At 35.3% G+C, this 25,285-nt stretch overlaps 1 protein-coding gene across 3 annotated transcripts in view; it reads right to left on the bottom strand.

The window, feature by feature from the left end:
• Window positions 1–25,285, bottom strand: part of EPHA4 (EPH receptor A4) — a 157,171-nt gene that overhangs the window by 56,933 nt on the left and 74,953 nt on the right. For all 3 annotated transcript variants that reach the window (XM_074298626.1, XM_074298627.1, XM_074298628.1), the window contains exon 5: window positions 6,571–6,909. In XM_074298626.1, coding sequence (XP_074154727.1) covers window positions 6,571–6,909 — 339 coding nt within the window. The remainder of the gene's footprint in view (window positions 1–6,570; window positions 6,910–25,285) is intronic.

Genomic DNA, 25,285 nt, shown 5'->3' with positions numbered 1-25,285 from the left:
GATCCCAAATCAAAAGTTTTTGGCATTTCACTAATGATTCTCTCTTTATAAACATAGGGAGGGCAAGACCAGCACTTATCAATGATTATGTTATTCAGGCATTGCACGAAACATTCACTGAGTATCTACTATATACCAAAGACCTCAAGTGAGTATTAATGGCCCCACATGTGACAATACTGTGCCATTTTAGGGTCATTTTTTTTAAACTCTGCAGTTATTATGCTTTGGGGGGGGGGGTAATGATTTATCCATTGATAGGACTGCATTCACTTAAAGAAGCATAATGTAATTCCAATGATTGGAATAAGCTACCTCATTTGTGTTCCTGAATCTTCCTTTTTCCCTTCCACCTAACCTCAGATTTACCAAAATAACTTTTTTAAGGCAGATATCTGATTATTTACACCCCTGATCAAAAAATGATTAAAGTCTCCTTATTATTCCATAAGATAAAATGTGGAGTGCTTCTAGTCAAAAAATTCCAAAATTTCCAATATTTGATGATTGATGGTTGGTGATGATAACCAACATGTACACAATTCATTAAAATTGAACAGTTCTTTGCACGAATTTTTTTCATCCTCCCCCAAACCCTGTGGGGTAGTTACTAATAGCATTTCTATTTTACAGATGAGGAATTGAGGTTCAAAAAGATCAGTGTCTAATCTAGGATCACACAGCTACTATCTAAAGCAAAATTCAAGTTCAAGTTTTCCTGACCTGAAGTTAGATAGTTTATCCACTATATCAAGTTCTAGAGTTAGATGAGATCTCAGAGAACATTTTGTCCAATCCCTTCAATTATGAAGAAAATGAGACTTAGGAATATTGGTTTTTGTTTTGTTTTGTTTTGTTTTCCCAGCCAGCCCAGTATTGCCATACCAAACTAAGCATTGTATCTTTTGCATCCATTTATTCACAGAAAGAGCACAGCCTCCTATTCTTTCTATCAGAATCCCTATCTTCTCCAACGCTCACTTATATGTCACCTTTTCAATGATACTTTCCCATATCCTTCTAGCTACTAGTGCTACCACTTCAAATTCCTTTGTATTTACATAGCTCCATATATGCTATGTACATCCTTCAGCCAACTAGTCATAAGTAAAAACAGTTGCCAGAGAAGTCTACAAAATAATAATAATAATAATAATAAAAATAAACAAATGATTAAACAAAACCATAGATCTATCTCTGGGTGGTTGAATGCCTTCATTCACATTTCTAGATGTTTTTCTTCCTTGAGCTGCCAATGAGAATTCTTAAGTGGAGACTCAAAAATCCATCAAAAGGCACATCCATCCCAATCAGCTGATGAATGAATATAAAACAGGATGTACCTTTGACAAGAATTTCAAAAAGGACAGAATATTTATTTGCCACAAGCCAGATTCCCTACTGTATATAATGTTAGACTAAGATCTCTTCAAATGACTTAAGTCTCCTATTATGCCTTTCCCACATGAACATATCCACACTAATATTCCCTTAGATAATAATGCTCGGTTGTATTACTTCAAGGTGAATCAAACACAAAAACATACAAAACCAACATTAGAGGTATGTGTGATGTTTGTGATGTTTCAGAATTTCTAAAATCCATTCCTCATGTAAGCAGGTGAGTGTAAATTGAGCAAGGACCAACAACAAGCATTTAATAGAACTTAGCACAGATGGGGAGGAGGGCAACATGGTAGAGTGGCTATCCATATGGACTTGGGACCAAGGGAGGTTCAAGTCCCACATTTGATGCATACTATCTATAAGACTTTGGGCAAACCCTTTAATCTCTCAGCACATCTCTAAGACCAAAGGTTGCTGAAAAGATACTGTCCTACATTGGTAGGAGTTTCCTCACTAAAAAATAAATTCTCTACACCAATAAAATCACAAGTCTAGTCTTTATCAATCTATCAGTGTGCTATAACTGGTAAACATTAGCCCTCAGAGAAGGAAAGACCTGAGTTAAAGTCTTAGCTGAGACATATACTAACTATGCCAGTGTGGGACAATCTTCTAAACTTTAATTGTCTGCAGGCAGCTCTCTTGCTAGAACAAGGAGATCACTGTCAGACTTCACCTGAAGTACTGATACTATGTTCAGTTTCAGGTGCCACAGGATTTGTTTCCACATTATTATTTATCATCCTTATTATTGTTATTAGGTGAGTCTGAAAAGATAAAAAATATAAATCATAAGTCACTTTCAAATGTGCAGATTAGGAAAGGCTGTTTTTTGATAGATAACTAAAGCAACAATTTGTGATTCTACTTTGTAACTTGCTTCTCCAAAAGTCAAGAGAATCACATCATTTAAATGTCTATACCATATCAGAGTCCTTTATAGCTTTTCTTTTTTATAGATAGTCTGTCACTGGGGAATTCATTTTAGCTTTCCAGTTATTTTATTCTGATGTTATATATGTCAATCCTTCAGGACAATATAGAAATTAAGTATGTTATGTAGAGTTACTTTGTCAAAAACAGCAACAACAAAAAAGCTTATGTGGGAATAAAAAAAAAAAACCTGAATTCTGATTTTATCATGCTACTAACTCTCACTATATGACTCTGAGCAAGTCAGTCTCTTAGGGTTACCACCAGTTGGGCAGGAGGAAGATTCTGAATGGGTCTAAATAACAGGAGAAGTTAGAAACCACTCAGGCTCTAGGGAACTCTCAGGATTGAGGAAAATCTTAATACTGTATAGCTCTAAACTGAGTGGGTCTCATCTCTGTCCCAATAATGCCTTTTTGGTGTTATCTATGGTATTGCTCTGGAGTCTTAGGAAAGGCACATTCAAGCGTGGATACTCACCTTTAAAAAGTATACCATGAGACACAGAAATTCTTGATCTAAACTAGATGAATCATGACACTCAAACATGCCTGATAAAAAAGAACTTTAGAAAAATCACTTAAAGACAATTAACAGGCAATATAAGGCTTCACTGCTCTTAAGATCAGTGAAATGCTTCAAAGTCTACCAGGAATACTTTATCAAAAATTACATGTGAAAAAATGCCAATATCTTAACCCCCTAGTTATAAAAAATGAAGTTCTCTCCCTTTTGTCATAGACATGCCTCTAATTTCCATTATAATACTATCATCACCAGTCTGCTATTAAGCTAAATCTTGGTGTCAATTCCACATCAGGGCTTATGTTTTAAAATTTTGCTATCAGAAAAAGAAATGATAAATGTAAAGGGCTAGAACTGAGCAATGCACTTGGATGATGAAGCACGTGAGACTAATTGCCAATTGGACGGTTCCCTATTAACTTGTTTAAGGTTGACCCTCCCCAGCTGTTCTGTGCTGACTTGATTGGTGAGACAAAGAGAGGGAAGTGACTTGTGTGGGAGGAGCAAGAGAAACTTGGGTGGTGGAACTCACGCTCACTTGCACTCGTGACCTGGCGTTGGAGGCGATGGTAAAGATCTAGAATAAAGACGTTTAGTGATCCTGACTCTTGCTGATTTCTGGAAAGATAGAGTTCCAGCAGATAAATGCTTTAAAAATGTTTGATTAAAAAAAAAAAGTTTGAAAAAAAGATAAACCGCACATAATGTATTTGGTGGATTAAGGAACAACATATGTAAAAATTATGAAATGGACTGGAATCATTCTATCATATAATTGAAATTGCAAATACAAAATAATTGTAGATAATAGATTTATGAATTGGAGGCATTAAATCTTGGATACAAGTAAATGACAGCATCCTTACATTGTTGAGTTAAGCTCAAGAATTGATATCCAAGAGAATCAGAATAGGAAGGAAATGGAAAACCTTGTTCTTTGAGCTAAGAATAATAGATGGACTACTTCCCTGATAGTTTTGAAATTTAAAAAGACTCACTGAGGAAGGCTTTTATCTTATGGTGTAGATCCAGGGAAAATCATGGATGAGAAGTACCCAGGAGAAGATATGAATGAGTTTTGACATATGTAGAGGGAGGGAGGAAATACCTACATCAATTAAGACTTTCTCTCTGAGGTTACCTTTTATTTATTTTGTATTATATGTAATTATTGACATATTGTCTCTCTCATTAGAATGTAACTTCCTTGAGGAAAGGAACTCTTTTGCTTTGTATCTCCAGAATGGAGCACAGAGCCTGCCACATGGTAGGTATTTTAAACAATTTTTGTTGAATGAATGGATGAATGAATCAATGAAAAATGTTGCTTAAGTGTTTTCTATGGGCAAAGAACTATATTAAGTACTAGAGGGGTAGGAGAAGGTGGATAACAATCCCTGCCTTCAAGAAACTTGAATTCTACTTAGACAAGAAAAATAACATAATAGTAACAAATTTCATATATATATATATATATGTGTGTGTGTGTGTGTGTGTGTGTGTGTGTGTGTGTGAGTGTGTGTATACAATATTCATATACATGTTCATATGTAGCATTCATATATATGAATATTGAAATATTTATATATATATATATATATATATATATATATATATATATATATATATATATATATATATATATATATATATATATATATATATATATTGTGAAGCTCATCAAGCTTCCCAACACTCTGGTAAGGTAAAAACAATAGGTATTGTAGCCTCTCTTTTAAAGACAAAACACATAATTATATGGATTAAGGAATTTCAAAGCCGAAAGAAGACTAAGAAATTAAGAGACTGGTAAAATCTGCACATAGGAGCTGGCCCCTGAGCCACATAGAAGCCTGGGATTCCTGAAAGGCAGAAATAAGAAGGAAATGGATTCCAGGCAAAGGTGATAGCCTGTAGAAGCCACCAGAGCAGAAAATAGCAAATTTTGTTAAGAGGACAATTAGGAAGCTACTTTGACTATAATTGAAAGAGTAAGCATGGTCTGTGAAATATTAAATATTAAATATATACATGTAACAATTATTTAAATGAAAATTTGTGATACAGAGGCACTTACATAATATAGAGAAATATGAAATTTTCTGAAGCACTCTCATTTCTCCCTTCCCTTGTCTACTTTTGCTTAAAATCCTTGAGACAGGAATTGTCTTGTTTTTATTTCTTTCTCTTAATGGTATTTTCCCAATGGCAAGAGAAAGAAAGATCCCAGCCCCAGCCTCCAGCATACTGGGTAGCCTCTAGTGAAACAATTATGGAAGGGCAGAAATGTGTATGAACAAGCAAAAGTAGATTTTGTTCTACATCTTTGGAGGGGATATTCCCATTAATGAGATTACAGCCGGTGAAGAAAATTTTCCTAAGTGGGCAGAGCAAGGAAGAAATAGAAGTTGAATTGGATTGAATGAAGGTGTAAAGTCTCATGATCTTCAGTGAGCACACAACTAAAATCACCAGAAAATGTACTCATGGTGAACAAGACATTATTACAACTAATGAGATCAGCTTTCCCATTCTAGCCTGCAAGGCACAGCAGTACACCCCCCAAAAGATGCACAGAAGAGAATGTGTTATATTGGGTACTCCTACTGGGAAGTGAGGGGGATCATCTCATTGCCTCCCAACCTGCAGATGGCATCTCCATGTGAAGCAATGTTACCCCAGACTACTTATACTCTGTGGCTCAGAGAATCTGATGAAACAATATTTTAAGAACAAAAAAATAAGTGATTCTGCACTTGGGAAAAGCAAAAGAGGATAATTCAAATGAACTCATTCAAAAACTGCACTTGGCTAATAATAAACATTAGCTATAGGGGCAGAGCTTGATCTGTTCATTCCCATTATCCATCATCTCAAATATTTCTTTCCTTTTGTAGCTAAATTCCTTAAGAAGGCTGTCTTTAATTGGTGCTTCCATTTACTCTCTTCTCACTTTCTTAATCCTCTACAGCCTGGATCATTCAACTAAAACTACGTTTTCAAGTTGAGCCTCCTAACAAGCTATCTCCTTGTATATTCATTTTCAAAACTCATTTTAGCCCACAGAAAGAGAGACCACTATGACAAAAACAAGATACTCTCAGAACTAGAACCCACAACTGTCAAAGTTTAGGATTTTTCTAAGTCAAAAAATAATGGCAAGAAATCCTAAAACATTACAAAGTGGTCAGGGCATATAAAAGGAAGTAGAAACCAAAGATACATCTTGGGAAATAACCTGAACAGGCCCTAATAACAAAGTTCTTAACAGTTCTATAATTACTCAGTGATGATTCCTTCATACAGATCGTGCTTTTGTCAGGAACTAATTAGAAAGAAAATGATTTTGGTAACAGGAAAGAAGAGTTTTATGAAGTTATCAGTCTTCTTTCCTGTTACCAAAATCAGTATGGTCAAAGAAGAAAAAAGTATGTTCATGAAAATTACATATACGGTGCTGGGTTTCAGTCTTAATGAATAGAGAAAAGATTCTTCCTCCTCTCTTTTCCATAAATAGGCTATTCTTGATTAAATAAAAATTCACCCTAGCCTCTGGTAAAATACCGCTTATAGATTTTCCATTAAACTCATGGGGTTCAACTTCATTTGGCAAACTTTAACATTGCCTTTGGATAGGATGGCACCATGCTCCATTCCCCAAAATAAATGTCAATTTGACACCAGAAGGCAGACAGAGGATCCTACCTGCTTGGTTCGTTGTCACAGTAACTGAAACCGACTGGTCGTGACTTGGGCTATACTTGGACACTCCATTCACAGCCCAGATTTCGAAAGTATAGTTAGTATGTGCCAGGAGATCTGTAATGGAGACTTTGGTGCTCTTGAGGCCATTCTGCTGGGGCGTGTAGTGGACTCCACTGCCACAGGACCGACACCGGCTGGAATCACCAGCACCGCACTTCTTACACACTACATTGTAGGAAATGTCCTGACGGCCCCCCGTGTTCTCAGGACTGCTCCACTCCAGGTTCACTGATGTTTCATTGACATTTGAAATCAAGTTGAGGGGAGCAGATGGTGGACCTGTGGAAACAATTAAATACAATATATGTTACATACGAGGACCTGAAAGTCTTCTTTAAGGACATCTCAGAATCTGCTCACTCATATATATGAAATGAAAGCATTACACTTAACACATCAATACTTTAAGCATGCTCAAAGTTAAGGGTTTCCTGAAACTCAAGGGCAATAAAATAGCCATGATTACACCAGCAATGCTAGAATCTGAATTCGAATCTGTATCTCCCATACTATGGTAGGCTATTTACTATATCAAGTTTTTTCTTTAGCAAAACATGCCTATAATGGTCTTTTAAAAGAATCATCTGACAAAAAGTGCTTTGGTGAAGTTTCATTTTAATTCCTGGGAAAATAATCTTATGTCAGATGTTCCTTTGACAGATGGGACAATCTTACATCAGTCTTGTGTCCAACCATACCTTACTTTGAAGTAGCAGAGAACCATAATACAGTTTCTTTACGTCTCAATTCTTATCATTCAGAAAAATGAGTCTAATAATACAATCATAGTTCCTGGGGCTGTTATGAGACCCTGTTAATTAATGTTTGCAAACCATTTTTGCAGATAAAAATATTACACAAGTACAGGTTATCATCAATGTTATTATGAAAAAAAAAATAAAAACCAGCTAAATTTTTACAGATCTGCCATTGGCAGCAGAATGTGAAGGGTTAAGCTGTTTAAGGGTAATTAAGAGAAACTGGTTTAACCTGGTTGTATGGTGCAGAAGATTCAGCTATTGAGAGTTATCAGGTCAGAGCCTGAAAAGGTTGGTTCCAGGCCCCTCCTCCTTCCTTTCAAAATGGAAAGAACTCCATCACGTTCTTTATTAATTCACTTATTCCCAGTGACATCAAAGAGATTGGATAAATATGAGCTAAAGGGATGATATAGGTCCCACTCATTCTGGAGCTTGTGGGATTAAATGATTGCTTTAATGATGGCAATTTTGAAGGAGAAATGCCAATTGCAAACACACAGTGCTTAGGAAAGAAAAGAGGCCTCACTAAGCAGTGATAAATATTTTTGCTTTCTGCAAAAATAATAGGAGTCTGGGCAAGGGAGCCTCTGAGTCTCCCTAAATCTGGGGACAAGGACAATTTTTAAGTCGGAGTTTATTCCAAGGGATCCATGAGATAAAATAATTGAGCTAGAAAAAGGAGCTTGAAGATAATCTATTCCAACCTCCTAAGTCTTACAAGGTAGAAACTGAGACCTGATAGATGAGTGATTTGTTCAAGTCCCCACAGCCAATGAATAGCAGAGCTACGATTAAAAACTACATTTTCTGATAACAAAACACAACTTTCCCTGCCAGAACACAGTCACTTTGCATGATGTAGAAGCCACGATGATGTTGAAAATCAGCTTCCAACAGGATAATCTAAATAAAAATCCTTTGAAATATCACAGCTTGTAGTTGAGTTAAATATTATTAAATAAAATAATATTGGTAGCAGGAGAGTCAGACCACCTTGAAACAATGAAGAGAGTATTCAGGGGGCCTGAGTTCAAATCCCAGCTTTGCCACATACAGATTATTTTCTTAACCATGGACAAACCATGTAAGCTGTCTGGGACTCAATTTCTTTATTCCTGAGCGAGCTGTCCTTGACATCTATGCTTTTTGAACTGTGGGGACAAGATTATTTCAAATTATTTAGAGGAAAGATGATGAAACTCTGTGTGATTCTTCAGTCCTTTCCATGCTCCCTCAACTACAGTGACTAATTGATCACTTACTGTTCTATAAAGGAAATTTTTGGCTTTCTCACTATAACTATAATTCTTTAGAGATTTTTTTAAACCTAGAGCTGCAATTTTCATTGATTCAGGAAGCTTCTTGTGAGGGAGTCCCCCTGTTAATACAGACCAGCACTTTCTCTGATAGTCTTAGAGAGTTATCTAGGACACTAAGAAGTGATTTACTACAGACCACATAAGTCAGTACGTATCAAAAGCCAAACTTGAACTTGGGTCTTTCTAATCCTAAATCAGCTTTTTTATTCTCCAGGCTATGCTCCCTTTCCCACAAGTAAACCATTGTAGAATGTTAAGAGGTCACTTACTTGTCAACTTATAGGGGTAGGCATTTATTATTTATTATTTGGTTTGTGGTGATGGATGGTAAAAGGATTTTCGTGATAACATTTAATAATTCACTATTCTTGTCTCCTCATACAGATTAATTGAGAGCTTGAAAAAGAAAATGTCTCTATAAACTCTCCCTTGGGCCTATTTATTCTCTCCATCTCAACACCAATATCATCTATTCTTTGGTAAATTTAAACAGTGGGGAGGGGGGGGAGACTGAACCGTAATTGGGGGAGGAAGCATGATGAAATAGAATGAATCTGAGGTTTGGAATCAGAGGACTAAAGTCCAAGACTGATGACTGCTACTTTACTGACTGCTGATCTTGGGCAAGTCTCAGTTTCCTCATCTGTAAAATGAAGGGGAAGGACTAAATAATTTTTAAGACCCTTACCAGTTTGAAATTTATAATCCTATTGATTCCATTCATATTTTCATCAGTAACAAGTGTTAATTAATGAAGTTAGAATTCAGATCCAAAAAAATTTTGATGAGTAAGAACAATGATGCTATAAAGTTTTCAGCAGGCAAATGGTAAGTCTCTCATTTGGACTCCAAACCAAATATATGTGTCTGTGTATAATACATACATATTGTGTATATGCATACATGTATATAGGCACATGTGTGTATAACTTAATTATACATTTGTATACATGTGTATGCATGCATGTATGTGTGTATTTTTGTGAGTTGCTGTCCTTTAAAATCTAAGATAACCAAGATGACATCACTAGGTCAATATACAATATACCTAACTGTGGCTGATCAGACCAATACAAGCTAAGCACGTTCTACCACACCAGAAACAAAGAGTCCATCTGAACATTTGGAATGGAAATGACTCTAAATTTGCAAATCACATCCCACTTTTGTTTTTATACACATATAATTAAATGGACACATCTAACTATATATATCTAGAAGATATTATCTTGTCTAAATCTTTCATTTTATAAATGAAAAAAAAAATGAGAAAAGTTGAGTGATATACCTAAGGTGACACAGAAAATAAGGATCAAAGACAAAATTTGAATTCTGGTCCTCTGATTCCAAAGCCAATAAACCTTTATACTATACCAAGAACTCTAATTTCTTGCTGCTCTCAAATCCAGGCTTTCTTCTATTCCATTCCTAAAAATAGGTCACATAGAGTTTTCCATGGTTGCCTTTTCCTTCTTTTTATTTGTGTCAAATGCTGAAGTCATACTAAAGAGAGAGACAATGTCATTTCTGTTGAAGTCTGCTTGTCCCATCCTTTGGCAGGTAAAGGGAAAAACAGAGAACTAGTAGCTTTTCAGAAGTGCCAAATGCAACCAATAGTGGCCATTACTGTGAAATACATTGCTACCTTCCAGCACAAAAATATCATCACATCTTGGGTCTCTTTTAGAGACTAGTTACTGGTTCCTATGTTGCAATAACTTTCAGGTTAACTCAGAATGACTTTGAAACCCATTAAGCTTACTACCAAGGTTCTGTGTCCATTTTCACGTGGGAAATGTGCCACTGTGAATCAAGAGAGGCAGCGGGAAGAAGTCAGTCATTAGTATGTGGGACAAGGCAGTCATGGCAGTATCTCAACAGAGAAGAAATGGAGCAGAAACTAAACAGGCAAATGGCAAGGGGTCCCAGGGATAGAAGAAGGAGCCCTGTACTGAAAAAGGGGATGCTGTTGGACTACAAAATGGAGGGCTGGTGGGAAAACAACAAAAGCATGGAATGCTTCTTTCTGACAATTGTTCCTAATATAATTATGAAGGCAGAGATCAGAGAACAGGAAATGAGAATTTTTTTCATGTTATAAAGTCAATCTCTCCCCAATAATAAAAAAATTCCATTGTCAGTGTTCTTCCTATGCTGCTTCTCTTCCTTTGCCCCCACTTGAAAACCTCATTTTTCAGGTAGCAATAGAAAATCTCTATCACCTAAACGCAAAGTAGAGAACTTGGATTTGATTCCTAACTGTATGACTTTCAGCAAATCATATACTTCCCATAGAACCCAATTTATCCATCTGTAAAATGAGGGAGTTGATTAAAATTAACTTTTTAATCAGTTCTAGATTTAACCCTTATAATTCCAACATCCAACAAACCAACCAGGGAAGAGAATTTCCAAACTTTACTTAATCTGGTCCAAGTGATTTACTTCATAATACTACCTTAAAATAATTATGGAAAAAGGAAACATTTCCTTCAGATAAAAGAAAATCATCTGGTGGCAAAATGGTATTGGGTGTATATTTGTAAATGCCAAAGCATCAAAGTTTCAGCACCTAAATAATGGTGGAAATGATCCCCTGGGTGCTTTGTCTTATTAAGCCAAATAACTGGAAACATTTGGAAACATCTCAGAAATGCAACTATTTCCTAGGAGTAATCTTTGAAATCTGTCTGAAGCTCTCCTCCTCATATCTATTATGGAACTATATTTGGGTGGCAAGTTAGGAGTACAGAGGATGAGAACTATGCTTACAATACACAATAAAGATCATATACATCATTAAATATACTTTTAAATATACTTCCATTATCAAAGAATGAGTTTGTGGTGAAGGGGGATATTGCTTTGCTTTCTCAGGAGTCTAGCAACCATGGTAATAACACATTATTCCTTTATTAGTACTGATTATTGGGACATTGATTATTGGGACAAAGTTGGGGATGAGGGGAGGGGAGAAGACAATCATATTTAGAAGAGGTTTTAACCATGATTAGCCTAGAAGTAAGATGTCCAAATATCCTTCAAAAATGGAATTATCCCATATTGTGAAGTCTTGTCTAAGGGATAAGTCTACAGTGACTGGTGGCAGAGAGCAAACATCTTCAAAAACATGAATTGCACTTGCCATACTAAACATTTGGTAATTCTATCCAACTGGTAAAGATTTCACATTTTTTTCCCCGAATATTGAAATGTAGATGAACCCAAAAGTCTCTTCCAATTCTTGTCAGCATTGTTATCAACTATAATTCAGTTGTGTTTTTATCTTCAGTATTTATTAATAGAGAAGAAGAATATGGGTTCGAAAAGAATTTCATAATCTGGAATGATAGGGCAAATCCAGAATAACAAATTTTAATGGACTAAAAATCAAATTAAGATTTAAAAAAATGAACTATCACATGAGCCCATAATATACAAGAAGACCTTGCTTAATAAAGTAATTAACTTTGACTTTTGGGTATTCTGACAGATATACACTGTCCACAAAGTAATCTGTTCTGGTCAAAACTATGTTTAAACTTCAACAACAATACTGTATGAAGATGTATTCTGATGGAAGTGGATATCTTCAACATAAAGAAGATCCAACTCACTTCCAGCTGATCAATGATGGACAGAAACAGCTACACCCAGAGAAGGAACACTAAGAATTGAATGTAAAATATTAGCACTACTGTCTATCTACCCAGGTTACTTATACCTTCGGAATCCAATATTAATATGCAACAAGAAAATTGGATTTACACACATATATTGTATCTAGGTTATACTGTAACACATGTAAAATGTATGGGATTGCCTGTCATCTAGCGGAGGGAGTAGAGGGAGGGAGGGGAAAATCTGGAAAAATGAATAAAAGGGATAATGTTATAAAAAAATTACTCATGCATATATATTGTCAAAAATGTATAATTATAAAATTAATTTTAAAAACTATGCTTAATTTGGGATATCATATTTTAGGATATTGGCAAATAGGATGAAAAGTAGAATGGTTGGAAAACTCAAACTGTATCTTATGAGAATGGTTGAAACAACTGAGAGAAGACTTAGACAAGACTTGATATCAATGTAAAAATTTTTGAAGGACTATCATGAAGAAAATAAGGATTAGATGTATTCTCAGAAAGTAGAAAATTATAAGGAGAAATACTTTAGATCAATAGAAAGAATTTGCTAACAAATATAGCTGTCAAAAAAAAGGAGAAAAAAGAAAAGGGAATGTAGTGCTCTAAAAGGTTCTAAGTGGCCTCTCATTAGAAGAATTCAAGTAGAAATTGAATAAGTGCCTGATAGATTTGCTGAAATGAGGATTCCTGCAGGAAAACTAGACCTATGTGACTGTTAAGATCCCTTTCATTTCTAAGCCTCTAAGGTCCAAAATAGTATCAGCCTTTCTTATTACCCAATTCTTGTGCTATTACCCCTTGAATCAGGAATTCTGAAGATACAGTAAAACCCCACATGATTTACATTCACTTTCTGAAAATCATGGGTAACTGTTACTGAAGCTAAGAGTTTTTATTACCCATGTTTTTACATATTGTGTTTTTATGAGCAACATGCCTTGTATTTATGAGAAACTGCCTCAGTGTGGTGTGGAAATGATCCTGCTTTTTGAAATGCTTTACCAGCAAGAGTACAAGCACTGGCAGGTCTTACTAAGCCAAAAAAAGAAAAAAAAAAAAAAAAAGCCCCATGGTGGACAATGTGCTAGTCAATCGTCTGAGGAACTGTCCAACTACATTTTAAGAAATTCTTCAAAAAAGGTTTGGCATCAAGAAGTGACTTTTTTTTTTTTTTCATTCATGGCAACTCATGTAATAGTCTATGAAAATGTGGGAGGAGTTGTGATTAGCATAGAAGGAAGGTGTATCCACATGGATGAAATCATTAATCTCAGAACTAAGAAACCCTGCCTTTTAAGGATGCTCTCTGGAAGCCTGTGGGTGTGTGTTGATTGAATATTAAATTAAAGTTTCTTTTGACTAGGCTAGGGATACTTGAAAGGAGGCATAAATATTGTGGCCACAAGACAAGTCCATTCTGGTTCATGGCTATTGAAGGATAGGAAATCCAGTGAACCAAAATAGGCTCTACAATAAAAAAGGACTTGCTTTGTTAAAATCCTTTAAACATCTTAATCTAAAGGAATTATAGGGACATTAATTATATTTCTAGCACTATAAGCCAAAAATCTCCTCAATTTTTGTATTCAAGAAACAGGATCTGCTAGCTACCTCAATAAAGCATGATCATTCAATCCACATTTCTTAAGTGCTTCTTACATTAAATGCTGAGGATACAAAAAGAGGTAAAAGATATTCCTTGCCCTCAAGGAGGTTAAGGTCTGATCATTTTCATGGAACTGTTTTGTTGAGTTAGAGGGACCAACATCCCATTGGAAAAAAACAATATATGCATACACTTAGGTCCTTACCAAATAAATATACTGTAATTGGAGGAGGAGAAAGAATCAGCAGCTACCTTGATTAGGAGAAGTTTCATATAAGAGGCCACTTAAACTGAGTATTGAAAGAAGCTACATTTTCAGAGACAGAGATGAAGAGGGTATTCATTCCAAGTATAGAAGATAATAAAGACAGAGTGCCACAAAAAAAAAAAAAAAAAAAAAAAAAAAAAAAGGAGTTGACATGTCATATGTGAGAAACAGAAAGACCTATCCACTTCTACCATTTGAAGGGGGGAGTAAGATTCTTGAACCTGTCAAAGCAGACTGGAACCAGGTTGTAAAGATTTTTAAATGCCACACAATGAAGTATTAGATCCAGAGGCAATGGAAATAGGACTCAAGGTATCTCATGACTTCACAATTACTGGTGGGAAAATGGCATAAAAGCCTTCTTGGTTAAAACCTTAGGCAAAAATCCATATGTATACCCTTACTGCCATCTTCCTTTTATTATTATCTCTAACAGAGATCCCCTCAATTGGGTAATTGAGTACTTCTCCAATGACACCAGTGACAAAATACATCTATGTGCTAATTACCATTAAAGGAAGAAAATTATAGAATACCTGAGATACAAGGGGCCTGATTCATATTTTGTACATTTCTCCATAAGAAAGGGGCACTACCCTTTTTTGCCATTATGAATAAATTTAATGAGCATCCATTCATTTCAGTGGTGTAAAATACTATTTCTGCATCACCCAGCAGGATCCTGGTGAAAGGTGTGACAATGGATAATTATTATTTTCTGGTGGGACGTCACCTTGCATTCATTTGACATTAACTTGACAGTGTTAAACTCAAGGTAAGCTGTAGCCAATTTCTAATGCGGATGTAGGATTCCTATATGAAGGAAAGAAGTCTTTGTTATTTTAACCAATCATGGGTTATCTAGTGGTGGGGGAGAAGAAAAGGGAAGAAAAGGAGGGAATGAGAACAAGTTTTCTGATCTGAGCAATGAGAATGAGAAAGTGAATATGGGTGGCTTTGCAAAATATAAAGCCAACTATAGCAAGCAATAAAAAACACGCTAATAATGTCATAGCTCTCCCAAATTGCTGAAGTTTGGAAGCATATGTGCTGATGGATTTCTAACATCTGACAGGTAGGTGACCCTGGGAAAGTGTCTTCACATTCCAAAGCCTCAATTTCCTATGAAATGAATTTAACGGTATCTCCCTCAGAAGTACATTAGGCAGGTCAAATGAAATAGGCTTGTACTATACACTGGGCTTTAAAAAACTGTAAGTTATTGCTATGTTTGCTTCTTCTGTTTTCAAGAAGCAAGGTCTGAGTTCAAATATGGCCTCAAACACTAACTGTATGATCTTAGGTAAATCGCTTAAACCTGTTTGCCTCAGTTTCCTCATTTGTAAAATGACCTGAAGAAGGAAATGGCAAACTACTCCAGTATCTTTACCAAGAAACCCCAAATGGGATCAAGAAGAATCAGATGTGATTCAAATGGACAAGTAAAAAAGTTCTGTTATCATTTTTCGCTTCATCCCTACAGTACAAGTGAATGTTATAGCCACCCAAATCCTAGGTGAATGATAATATGGCCATTGAGCAAAGACATTTTACCAACAGTAAATTTAGATAGATTTTGTTATAAACAAATATATAAAATTAACACTATGACATTGATCCATCTGTGAATCATCTCTAGAATATCTGAGAAATAGAAGAGAATCCCTTCTTCAGAATAACTCCCCTTGTCCCCTAACCAGGTGTGACTCGACTAGGAATTTGTTCCTAGGAACAAACTTGGAATGCTATATATGGCATAAATAGCAACATTTTATTAAAACAGCCATGATAATGGCAACCAGAGATGGGTTCTCTAAAAGTCCAAATGTAGGTATAGGCTGAGAGTTCCATTTATCATATAATGCCAAAGAGTTTCCTCTTCTGAACTCTGGTATCGAGATTCAAGTGCAGACCTGTCAATCAGCAAAGGCCCACATAGAGTAAAAAACAAAAACAAAAACAAAAATTTAGACAAAACTTAGAACTCATCTTGTTCATGAACATGAATTTATAAATAAAATCCAAATACTTTCACAAATAACTGATTGTCATTATTGCCAGATGTATCACCACCATTTCACTAGTATGTGTGGGAAGGCTTGGTAAGAAATATTTTTATAGAGCGGATTTTAAAAAAAGTTTGTAAACTGATGAGATAAAATTAAATCTATTCCAAGCTTCAATAAAAGAAAAAAAAAAAAACACAATGGTAGGAATGTGACAAGTAGGCAAAACAACCTAGATTTATTTTGTGTGATGAGTGGCTTCCAGGGCTAGTAGATATTTTTGATGTTGAATGTATTTTTAACCTTCATACTAAAATTCAATGCCTGAGCCATAATATCAAGGCTGGTTGTAGACACAAACACTTCTTATAAATATGTAACTCTTAAAGAGAACAGCATCATTAAGTTCCTCAGTAACCCTGCTCAAATGCCAAGTCAATTGGTACAAGGTGCATATCTCTGAAAGAAGTATCTTGGGCTGCTTCTCCCATTTCATAGGACTTCATTAATCATGTATAACTTTGGGACTGTCAATAATACTTCAGAGTCTTAGCTGTAAAACCTTTCAGATAAGCCTTTGTTGTTAATCTCTCTCCGGTTGAAGAAAGACAGGTTATAACACAGAGTAAACACTTGGGATGTATAAGTTTTGATTATGAAATAAAACCCATGCTTTCCCCCCTGACAGTTGTATATGTTGCTGCTACTAATTGCTTTCTTGCAGCCCCTGTTGCTGTGGGCGAGTTTACATAAGGACTGCTGTTCTAGGAAGCCCCTTTTTCTATACTTGTATAGATATTCCTCATCCTTTTGTCACTAAAGTTTCTGTGGTCTCACAATAGTTCTGGCCAAAGCCCAGCAGTCTATTATTTAAAAAAAAAAAAAAAAAAAAAAAAAAAAAAGCTCATCAGCTATTTTCATAAAGTGCTATCTCTTGAAGACTTAATTTGTTGTTGAAATTTTAGATACTATTCTAGATCTCTTCAATACCAAAGGCCTTTCTAAGAATGTCTGTCTTTTTTTGTCCTTGATTAATTTCTTTATGGTGAGAATACTAGTTTATTCATGTATAATTGAAATCCTTTATATAATCAAGTCTCAATTATCCAAGTCATTAGAGGGAAATTTTAATGCAGATATATGCCCTCAAAAGCAGTTTAAAACAGTTGTTTACATTTGATTTTTTAAAAATGCAATTGAATATCAGCTTATCATTCTAATAGCCAGCATTTATTTAACATTTTCAGTCATTTTACTTAGCTCATCTGAGCCTTATTATGAAGTAGATCCTACAGGTATTGATATTCCTATTTAATATATAAGGAAACTGAGTTCAAAGAAGGTTCAAATATCAGAGGAAAGAGTTGAATTCAGGCTTATCATTACAGCAAGCCAGCAATTTTCTAACAAGTACTATAAGTCTGAGTACAGAGAAATTATTGCTGGGTAGAAAAATCAAAGAAAGCTTCATAGTAATGAGATGAATTTGAAGAATAAGTAGGATCATTAAATTTTAATACTGAAAGAGAAGATGGTAGTTAGCTGGTCTAATTTCTTCATTTTACAAAGAAGGAAAATAACACCCATAATAATTAAATGACATGCCCAAGATCACACAGCTATTAAGAGGCAAATCTGGGATTTGAATCCAGGTCTTCTGATGACAATCCCAAGAATCCTTTTAGAATACTAAAAGATTTCAAAAAAGTTAGAGTAACACCAAAAGACAGATCACAAGGGGATTGGAATATGACTATAAAGAAAGGAATTGGAGGCAATACATGTTGGAAGATAAGTTTTCCTAAGACTAAAAAAAAAAACCTAAAAACAATAAAAACAAAAACTTCAGGATGGGAGTGTCACTGAAATTTTTGTTTTTATTTGTTTTCTTTTTTCCCACAAGAATGAAGGAATATTGGAAATGCTAGATATAATCAAAAAAAGAGCTCACAAAGGGGAATAAATTTAATATTATAGGGGGCTGGGTGTGAATGAAGAGGATTCTGAAGAAAGGAAGGAGAGGACAGGAGGTGACTGAGCACCATAAGGAGACCAAAAGAAAATGTAGATAAGATCTGATAACTGAGCAGATATGAGAGATGTCAAAGAAGATTCCAAGTTTATGCACAAAGATGATTGGGGAAATTGTGATATTAGTGAAGTCAGAAAGAGAGTCACATTTCAAGGGAAAGATGGCAATTTCATGTAGGGATGCATAGAGCTGGAGTTACCAGTGAAGTACCTAGATGGAGATATCTGGTAGGCAGCTAGAAATGTGGATTTGGAGATTGAGAGAGATAAGGGCTAAAGATACAGATTTATAAGGTTAAAAAGCTGGGAGTGATAGTTTAGACAGTGAGAGCAGATGAGATCATCAAGGCATAAGGTGCAGACAAAATAGAGAGTACAAGGTAAAACCCTAGAGGGTATCATGTGGAGGAGGAAGCAGAAGAGCCAGTTAAGAAGCTGTCATATAAATATGGAAACAGGAGAATCTGATAAGGGGACCCAGAGAGAAAACTGGACAGGTTTAAGAACAATGGACTGTCTCTTTCTTGTAAAGAAAAATGTTGAGAATGAGAATTGAGAAATCACATTGGATATAGTAATTCATTTGTCATTTGGGAAGTCTGAAGAGAGCAATTTCAAAGCCAGATTGCAAGAGATATTGAAGAATAAGCAGTTGAAAAGATAAAGGAGACAGTGAGTCTAGAGTACTATTTCAAAAATCATTAAGTTAAAAGGAGAAGAATAGTAAGATCCAAGAAAGATGGATAGTTTTTATTTTGGTTTGTTTCCTTTGTTTTTTTAGGATAGAGACACAAGAACATTAATAGGTGAAAAAGGCTACACCACAATTCAGATTAAGTCACACAAAAGAATGAAGTCATAGCATTTAGCCAAAAATTGACACTGCTGTTCCTTTGCCCAACTAATCCTAGATTTCTATATGGAATAAATGTGACATTATTCTTCAGATCAGAGACAAACTTCAGCTTCTCTATATAGCTCATAATTTCTTTCAAAGTCTTTTTCTAACCTTGGAAGATGTGATCAAAAGGGATAATATTTTTTTAAAAATCTTAGCACAGTGTCTGGTATATAGTAAGCACTGTATAAAATGCTTATACTGTTTCCTCCCTTACACTACCTGAGAAAAGACAGTTGTCTCCTCCTATCTTAAGGTTCCATCCTTTACCATTGCTAGGCTGCAAGTAAAGCAAGAGAAAAATCAACAAGAGCTAAAAGTCAAGATTATGACCAGTTCTTCCTCTGATGATAACAACAGAAATAAAACTCAACCTATCAGGAATGGTGACATGGTGCTCAAAATGACATCAAGATAGGAAAGTGGTGAATTAATTTCAACCGAAATTTAATTCTTCAGTGTTATAGATAAAACTGACATCTATAATTTCATCTTAGCCCTAAATCATGACAGTGTCTTTTTATAATTTCCTGTGAACTATCTTTGCAAGGATAAAGGTTCCCATGTATGTCCAGTGCAAAAGAGAGAGAGAGAGAGAGAGAGAGAGAGAGAGAGAGAGAGAGAGAGAGAGAGAGAGAGAGAGAGAGAGAGAGAGAGAGAGAGAGAGAGAGAGAAGGAAGAAAAAGAACTGACTGGCATATATCTCTTGAAGTTTTCAATGCATTTAACAAACATTATCTCTTTTAAGTCTTGGGGCAATTCTGTGAGCAAAGAAGGTACTCCAGGCACTATTACACCCATTATATAGAGGTGGAAACCAAAGCTCAGAAAAATATTTGAAAGCAGGTCTTCTTGACTACAAATCCAGCATAGTATCTACTCCTTATTCCAGAGGACTTCTTTTTGTAACCACTTCAGAACTGAGAATGGCATTAGCTTTCTTTAGACATCAGTGATTTTTTTTTAATTAAGTAGTAAATTGTTCATGGTAGAAACAATTTAGCATCTCATAATCACTAAAAATGTCAAGTAATCAGGTTGGCAGCCACAATTTGGGAACTAAGGGGCTATTCTGTCAATCTCCTTCTGTTAAATGCTGTTAGGAAGTGGAATGTGAGTTTCCCTTGTGCCTTGTTCACTCTCTGCTGGTAAGTGGTCAATTGGAAGGAAGGCACTGGAGAGAAAAGGAGTAGAAATATATAGGATTAATCTGAAAACTAAACAATCAAACCATTCTTGATTGAAATCTACTGAAAGAAACTTCATAGAAATGAAATCACATGTAAGCATACATCAGTATTATATACATGAGAGAATCAAGGATAATTTTTATTATTTTAGCATTTGCTAGGAGTTGAAACATTATTAGTCCAAATAGGCCATTTGCCCAATATGACATGACCATGTAATGATCTGTTCAGTTGTCCATTTAAACAGAATAGTTATAATAGCTCTAAGTTGACTTTATCCTCAGATAGACCTTTTTGTTAAAAGGACATCTCACAAAAAATAATTCTGCTATTTATTGATGATAAGTGGAAGAAGTGCACGTCTATACTATAGTATAACAGAAAGAGCGTTAGACTTCATTCATAAAGCTATAGGGTAATCAGGAGGACCTAAGTTCATATGTGGCCTCAAATACTTCCTAGATATGTGACTCTGGACAAGTCACCTAACTATAACTGCCTTGCAAAAATAAATAAAACAAAACAAAACAAAAAAAAAAAATAAAGTTATGGGCTGAGCTTTAAGGTCTGCCATTTACTAGTTCTGTGACCACAAGCAAACCACTGAACCTTTCTTAAATCTCAGATTTCTCATCTACAAAATGGACATCATAATACTCCTACCACTTAGCTCATGGCAACATTTATAAGTTATAACTATTAATTCATACAGATGTGTGCTACTGTTTGAAAAGAAAACTAGGCAGCATGATGACATGGAAAGAGCATTACTACACGTAGTGTCAAAAAGTCTGGATTTGATTCTTGGCTCTGCCATTTACTACTGATAAGATTTTGAGCAAGCTCTGTGTGCCTCTGTTTCCTTATAGAGGGATGGGATTGGATCAAATTAATGGTCCAAAAAGAAATGGGATGCCATTAATCTAAGGATTCTGCAGGCAATGATAGTTTTTAAATGCATCTATATTGTATTTTTATAAATGTTATTAGCTATTTCCCAATTTCATTTTAATCTGGTTCAGGCCACATGAAGGATATGTTATCTGGGCCATGTATTTGACACCTCTGGACTAAATCATTGTCCCATTTCCCTTTAAACCTTTGCATTGATTTGACAATATGGCACAACAAACCAAATTGGATTGGGAATTAAAAACCTTGATTTAGATCCTGGTTTTGCTACTCTGGATTTAAATCTTAAATTATTTGACTTCTCTGAGCCTTAATGTCTTCAATTGTAAAAAATGAGAGGGAATAGATTTGATGATTGCTAAAATCTTTCAATTCTATGTTCATACTACCTTTTATTTGATAACTTGAATGCCAAAGGTTTTTTTATATATGCCTTTTAAAAACACAGACTATTACAAGCTTAATACTTGGGGAAGGGAGGATATTTAAATTGTCATATCAGACGCACAATTAAATGCAAGTCAAATAAGATTAAGGAATTTTTAAAATCTCACTTAAAAAAAACAAAACAAAAAAAACTTCACTCTGACCTTGGAAACAAATAAGGACGATGTTATTTTAATTTGCATTCAAATTTTAACAACACAGTCACATAGCACCAGAGGAATCCACATTGGGTTTCCACTGAAGATTGCTCATCATTTCATTATGGTTCATTATGTTGATAACTGTCAGAAAGCATTAGAAGCAAGGGCTTTGAGTAATAGGACTGAAATGGTAATTTAAAAACAATATACTTTCTGGAGGAAATACAGCAGTGCACTAAATTCAATTAGAACAGGCGAATGTAAAGACAAACTAAGTGACGTTTGTTGTCTGAAGTAGGGCCATTTCAATTTCTTGTTAACCTAAAATTGAAGAAACCGTTTTCAAATTGGGTCCTTTTGTCATACATTGTGGTAAATTTGCCCTTGTTAGCCCTGAGGTCTTCCAATATAAACTGTCCTAAAAGCTGAAATTTTTGGTATATTTCAGGTCAGGTCTAAATATCAACCAATCACTCTTTGTTTGGCACACAGCTGACTCAGTTATTCGAGGCCATTGACTTGGAGACAGATTCATGAAGGCCCTTCAACCTGGCAATCTAAAATAATAATCTCTCATTTATGAAGTACCCCCAAACATAATGCACTTAATTTCAGCACAAGTTAAAGAGCACCAAAGATTTTAGATGAAAAAGGGTTTTTAAATATTATTTTATAACCAAACTCCACAAAAATCACCTTCAGACAGATCATATAATACAAGAGAAGGATAACAGATGGACAGTCCAATTATTTCACTAATATACAAAATAGTAAAACAAAACAAAAACAAAAACCTGAAGATTTCCAATACATTAGATTGATCCTCAGAGTAAGATTTATGGAAAGGCAGAGTCAGGATTTATACAGTATAAAAGAGAGCAGTTAGCTTCCAATCTGCCCTAGAGAAGGGAGCACCCACAGAGATGTGATCACTGATCCATCAAAGTAAGAGTAACCAAGCTCAGAAGTAAGATTGGCAAAAATGATTTTTTTTAAAAGTCTATTTCCCAGCCACATAAAGAACCCTCTTTAAGGACTTCTCTTTTGACAAGGCATCTTTTGAGCAAAAATTGAAATGTAATGAGAAATTGAGCATTACATTAGAATGACATTGTCTCTACTTCCGGAGTTGGATAAAGGATGGGAGGGAGAGATTATTCTCTCACATTCTGTGCTCAGGTAGATGTGTGATAAGTCAATCCTGTGGTTTCATGCACAAGCATGTAGGTGACATTTTCACCGCATGATAAAATTTCTAGTCTGCATTCCTGACTTAGATGAACAAGGTAAACATAAAGTGAAAAGAAAAAAAAAAAAAGGAAAGAGACCAAGAGTTGCAAGGACATCCATTTCAATGACATTCTCAAATATTTCTATGAAATGATTTATGAAACAAGATGTCTGTACAGTCTTAGACTGTGCCCTTCCTGCTACCTACATGGTAGACGCTTCCCTGCTTAAAAGGAATATTCTGCAAAAGTCATTTTTATATTCCTTGTGTTCATATGTGGACATTTTATTCATTATTCATTGGATGAAAGGATTCAATTTGTTGTTGTTGTTACTCTTGTTACTTTCCCAGCCTATAGTAAATATTTTTTCAATTCCTCAGAAAGAAAATGTGCATTTTTTTTTCCACTATGAAGGAGTGGGAAGGAAATTTGAAAATTTTGAAAATGACCAAAGAAGTATCATGTAAAATGTATTCATTAACTTCTTCCAGGCCAGGAAGGAGGAAAAAAATTACAATTATTGCATTACAGAAACTAGAAAGAAATTCATTTCTTTCACTGGCCTTCAATCAGAATGGCAGCTAAACTTTACCAAAAAAAAATAATAATCTTTCACTTTCTTTAGACTCTCCTAAGAACACATTAAAGTACCTCAGAATCAGCCATGGATCAGTGTCATTAAGTCAATACAGCATTAACCAAATCAAGTCAAAAGAAGGAGCTTTTTAACCCAAGTCCTGAGAAGATAGCATTCCTCTCATATTCCCCTAAGGAAGAGGGTGGAAGGAGTGAACTTTAGCCCATCCCAGGTGTTTCCTTCTAAATTAGCCAATGCCACTTTTATTCACCTGGTCTAATAGTTCTGCTAGTGAACAAAAACCTGATTTTACAAGCCAGTGGAGCAGAGTCTATCTTTCGGTAGAAGAATGGGTCTCTGCTAGTGTGTTTTATTTCTTCATTAGTGTGCCGTCACAATGAGTGCTCACTAAATGCAGGGCTGAATAAGAATGCCGGGGTTAAAGAGAGCATAATGAACAAAGAAGGAGCCTGATTACCATGGCTGTCAGCACAAGGGAATTGGGTTTGTCACCTGGTTTAACCAACTGGGAAGAACTGATTAGAGTCTGAAATCAGTTTGAAAAGATCCCTCCCTACATGTTTAACTTTCCCTCCATCTCCATAGCCTGTCAAGAGAGAATGACAAAGGAGGCAGAATAGACAGTAGAAAGGACACTGGCCTATGAGACCAGTTCTGACCCCAGCTTCTGAATGACCTTAATTGGGTAAATTAGGTTTTCTCTCTGGACCTCAGTTTCCTTATATGTAAAGTGTAGAGGTTAATAGAAATTATCTAAAAAGTTCTAAAATTCTTTTCTGTGTATGTGTGTGATTTCATTGATGTGAGAAATTCTCAATGAAGGGACTCCTACCAAAGCAGGTCATTTAGCAGCTGCTTTGCAACTTATGGCCTTAAAGAGATATGTGCAACAAAGACGTTAAATGACTGCTAATACATGTCAATGACAATTTAAAACCAGAACTTTTTGATTCTAAGAAAGCATTCATTTCACTATATATTGCTTTTTCTCAAATTAATGCTTTTATCATCTATAATTCTAATAATCTCGAGTAGGAAAACTCATCCAGGAAGGATACTGGTATGGGGGAGGGGAGAGAAAGAAGGATAGAGTTATCATTGGATAGAGAACCTGCCTCAAAAACAGGAAGAACTGGATTAAAGTCCTGCCTTTGACACATACTAGCTGCAAGACGCTAGGCAAGTCACCTAACCTAGTGTACCAGGCAACTCTCTAAGGTTAAAACTTACAGTTATGTGAAAGCTGTCATATTGATAGTTTCCCAACCTTTATTAAATTCCAAGTCTAGAGAACAAAAACAAAAAATTTGTTAAGGAAATACTTTGGTGAACCTCCTATTCTCTGAATTGTCTATTAAGTTTAAAGTAAAGGGAAAGGCATCTTGGTGAATGCCTCTAATCCTTACTTCTGAGAGAAGCTGGGATTGATGGATCACTTGTCCTTGAGAATTCTGAATTGCAGTGGGCTAAAGCAGATCAGAGGGTTGCATTAAGACTGATGCAAAAATGGTGAGCTCCAATGAAAAAAGAAAAGGGATCAAAAATAGTAAAGTAGTTTAATTCAGAAACAAAACAGGTCAAAGTTCCTTTACCA

The sequence above is a fragment of the Sminthopsis crassicaudata genome, chromosome 3 (genome assembly GCF_048593235.1).
Source record: "Sminthopsis crassicaudata isolate SCR6 chromosome 3, ASM4859323v1, whole genome shotgun sequence".
Classification (NCBI taxonomy): domain Eukaryota; kingdom Metazoa; phylum Chordata; class Mammalia; order Dasyuromorphia; family Dasyuridae; genus Sminthopsis; species Sminthopsis crassicaudata.
Note: the sequence above shows the minus strand (reverse complement) of the source record. Positions and strands in the feature narration are given on the sequence as shown.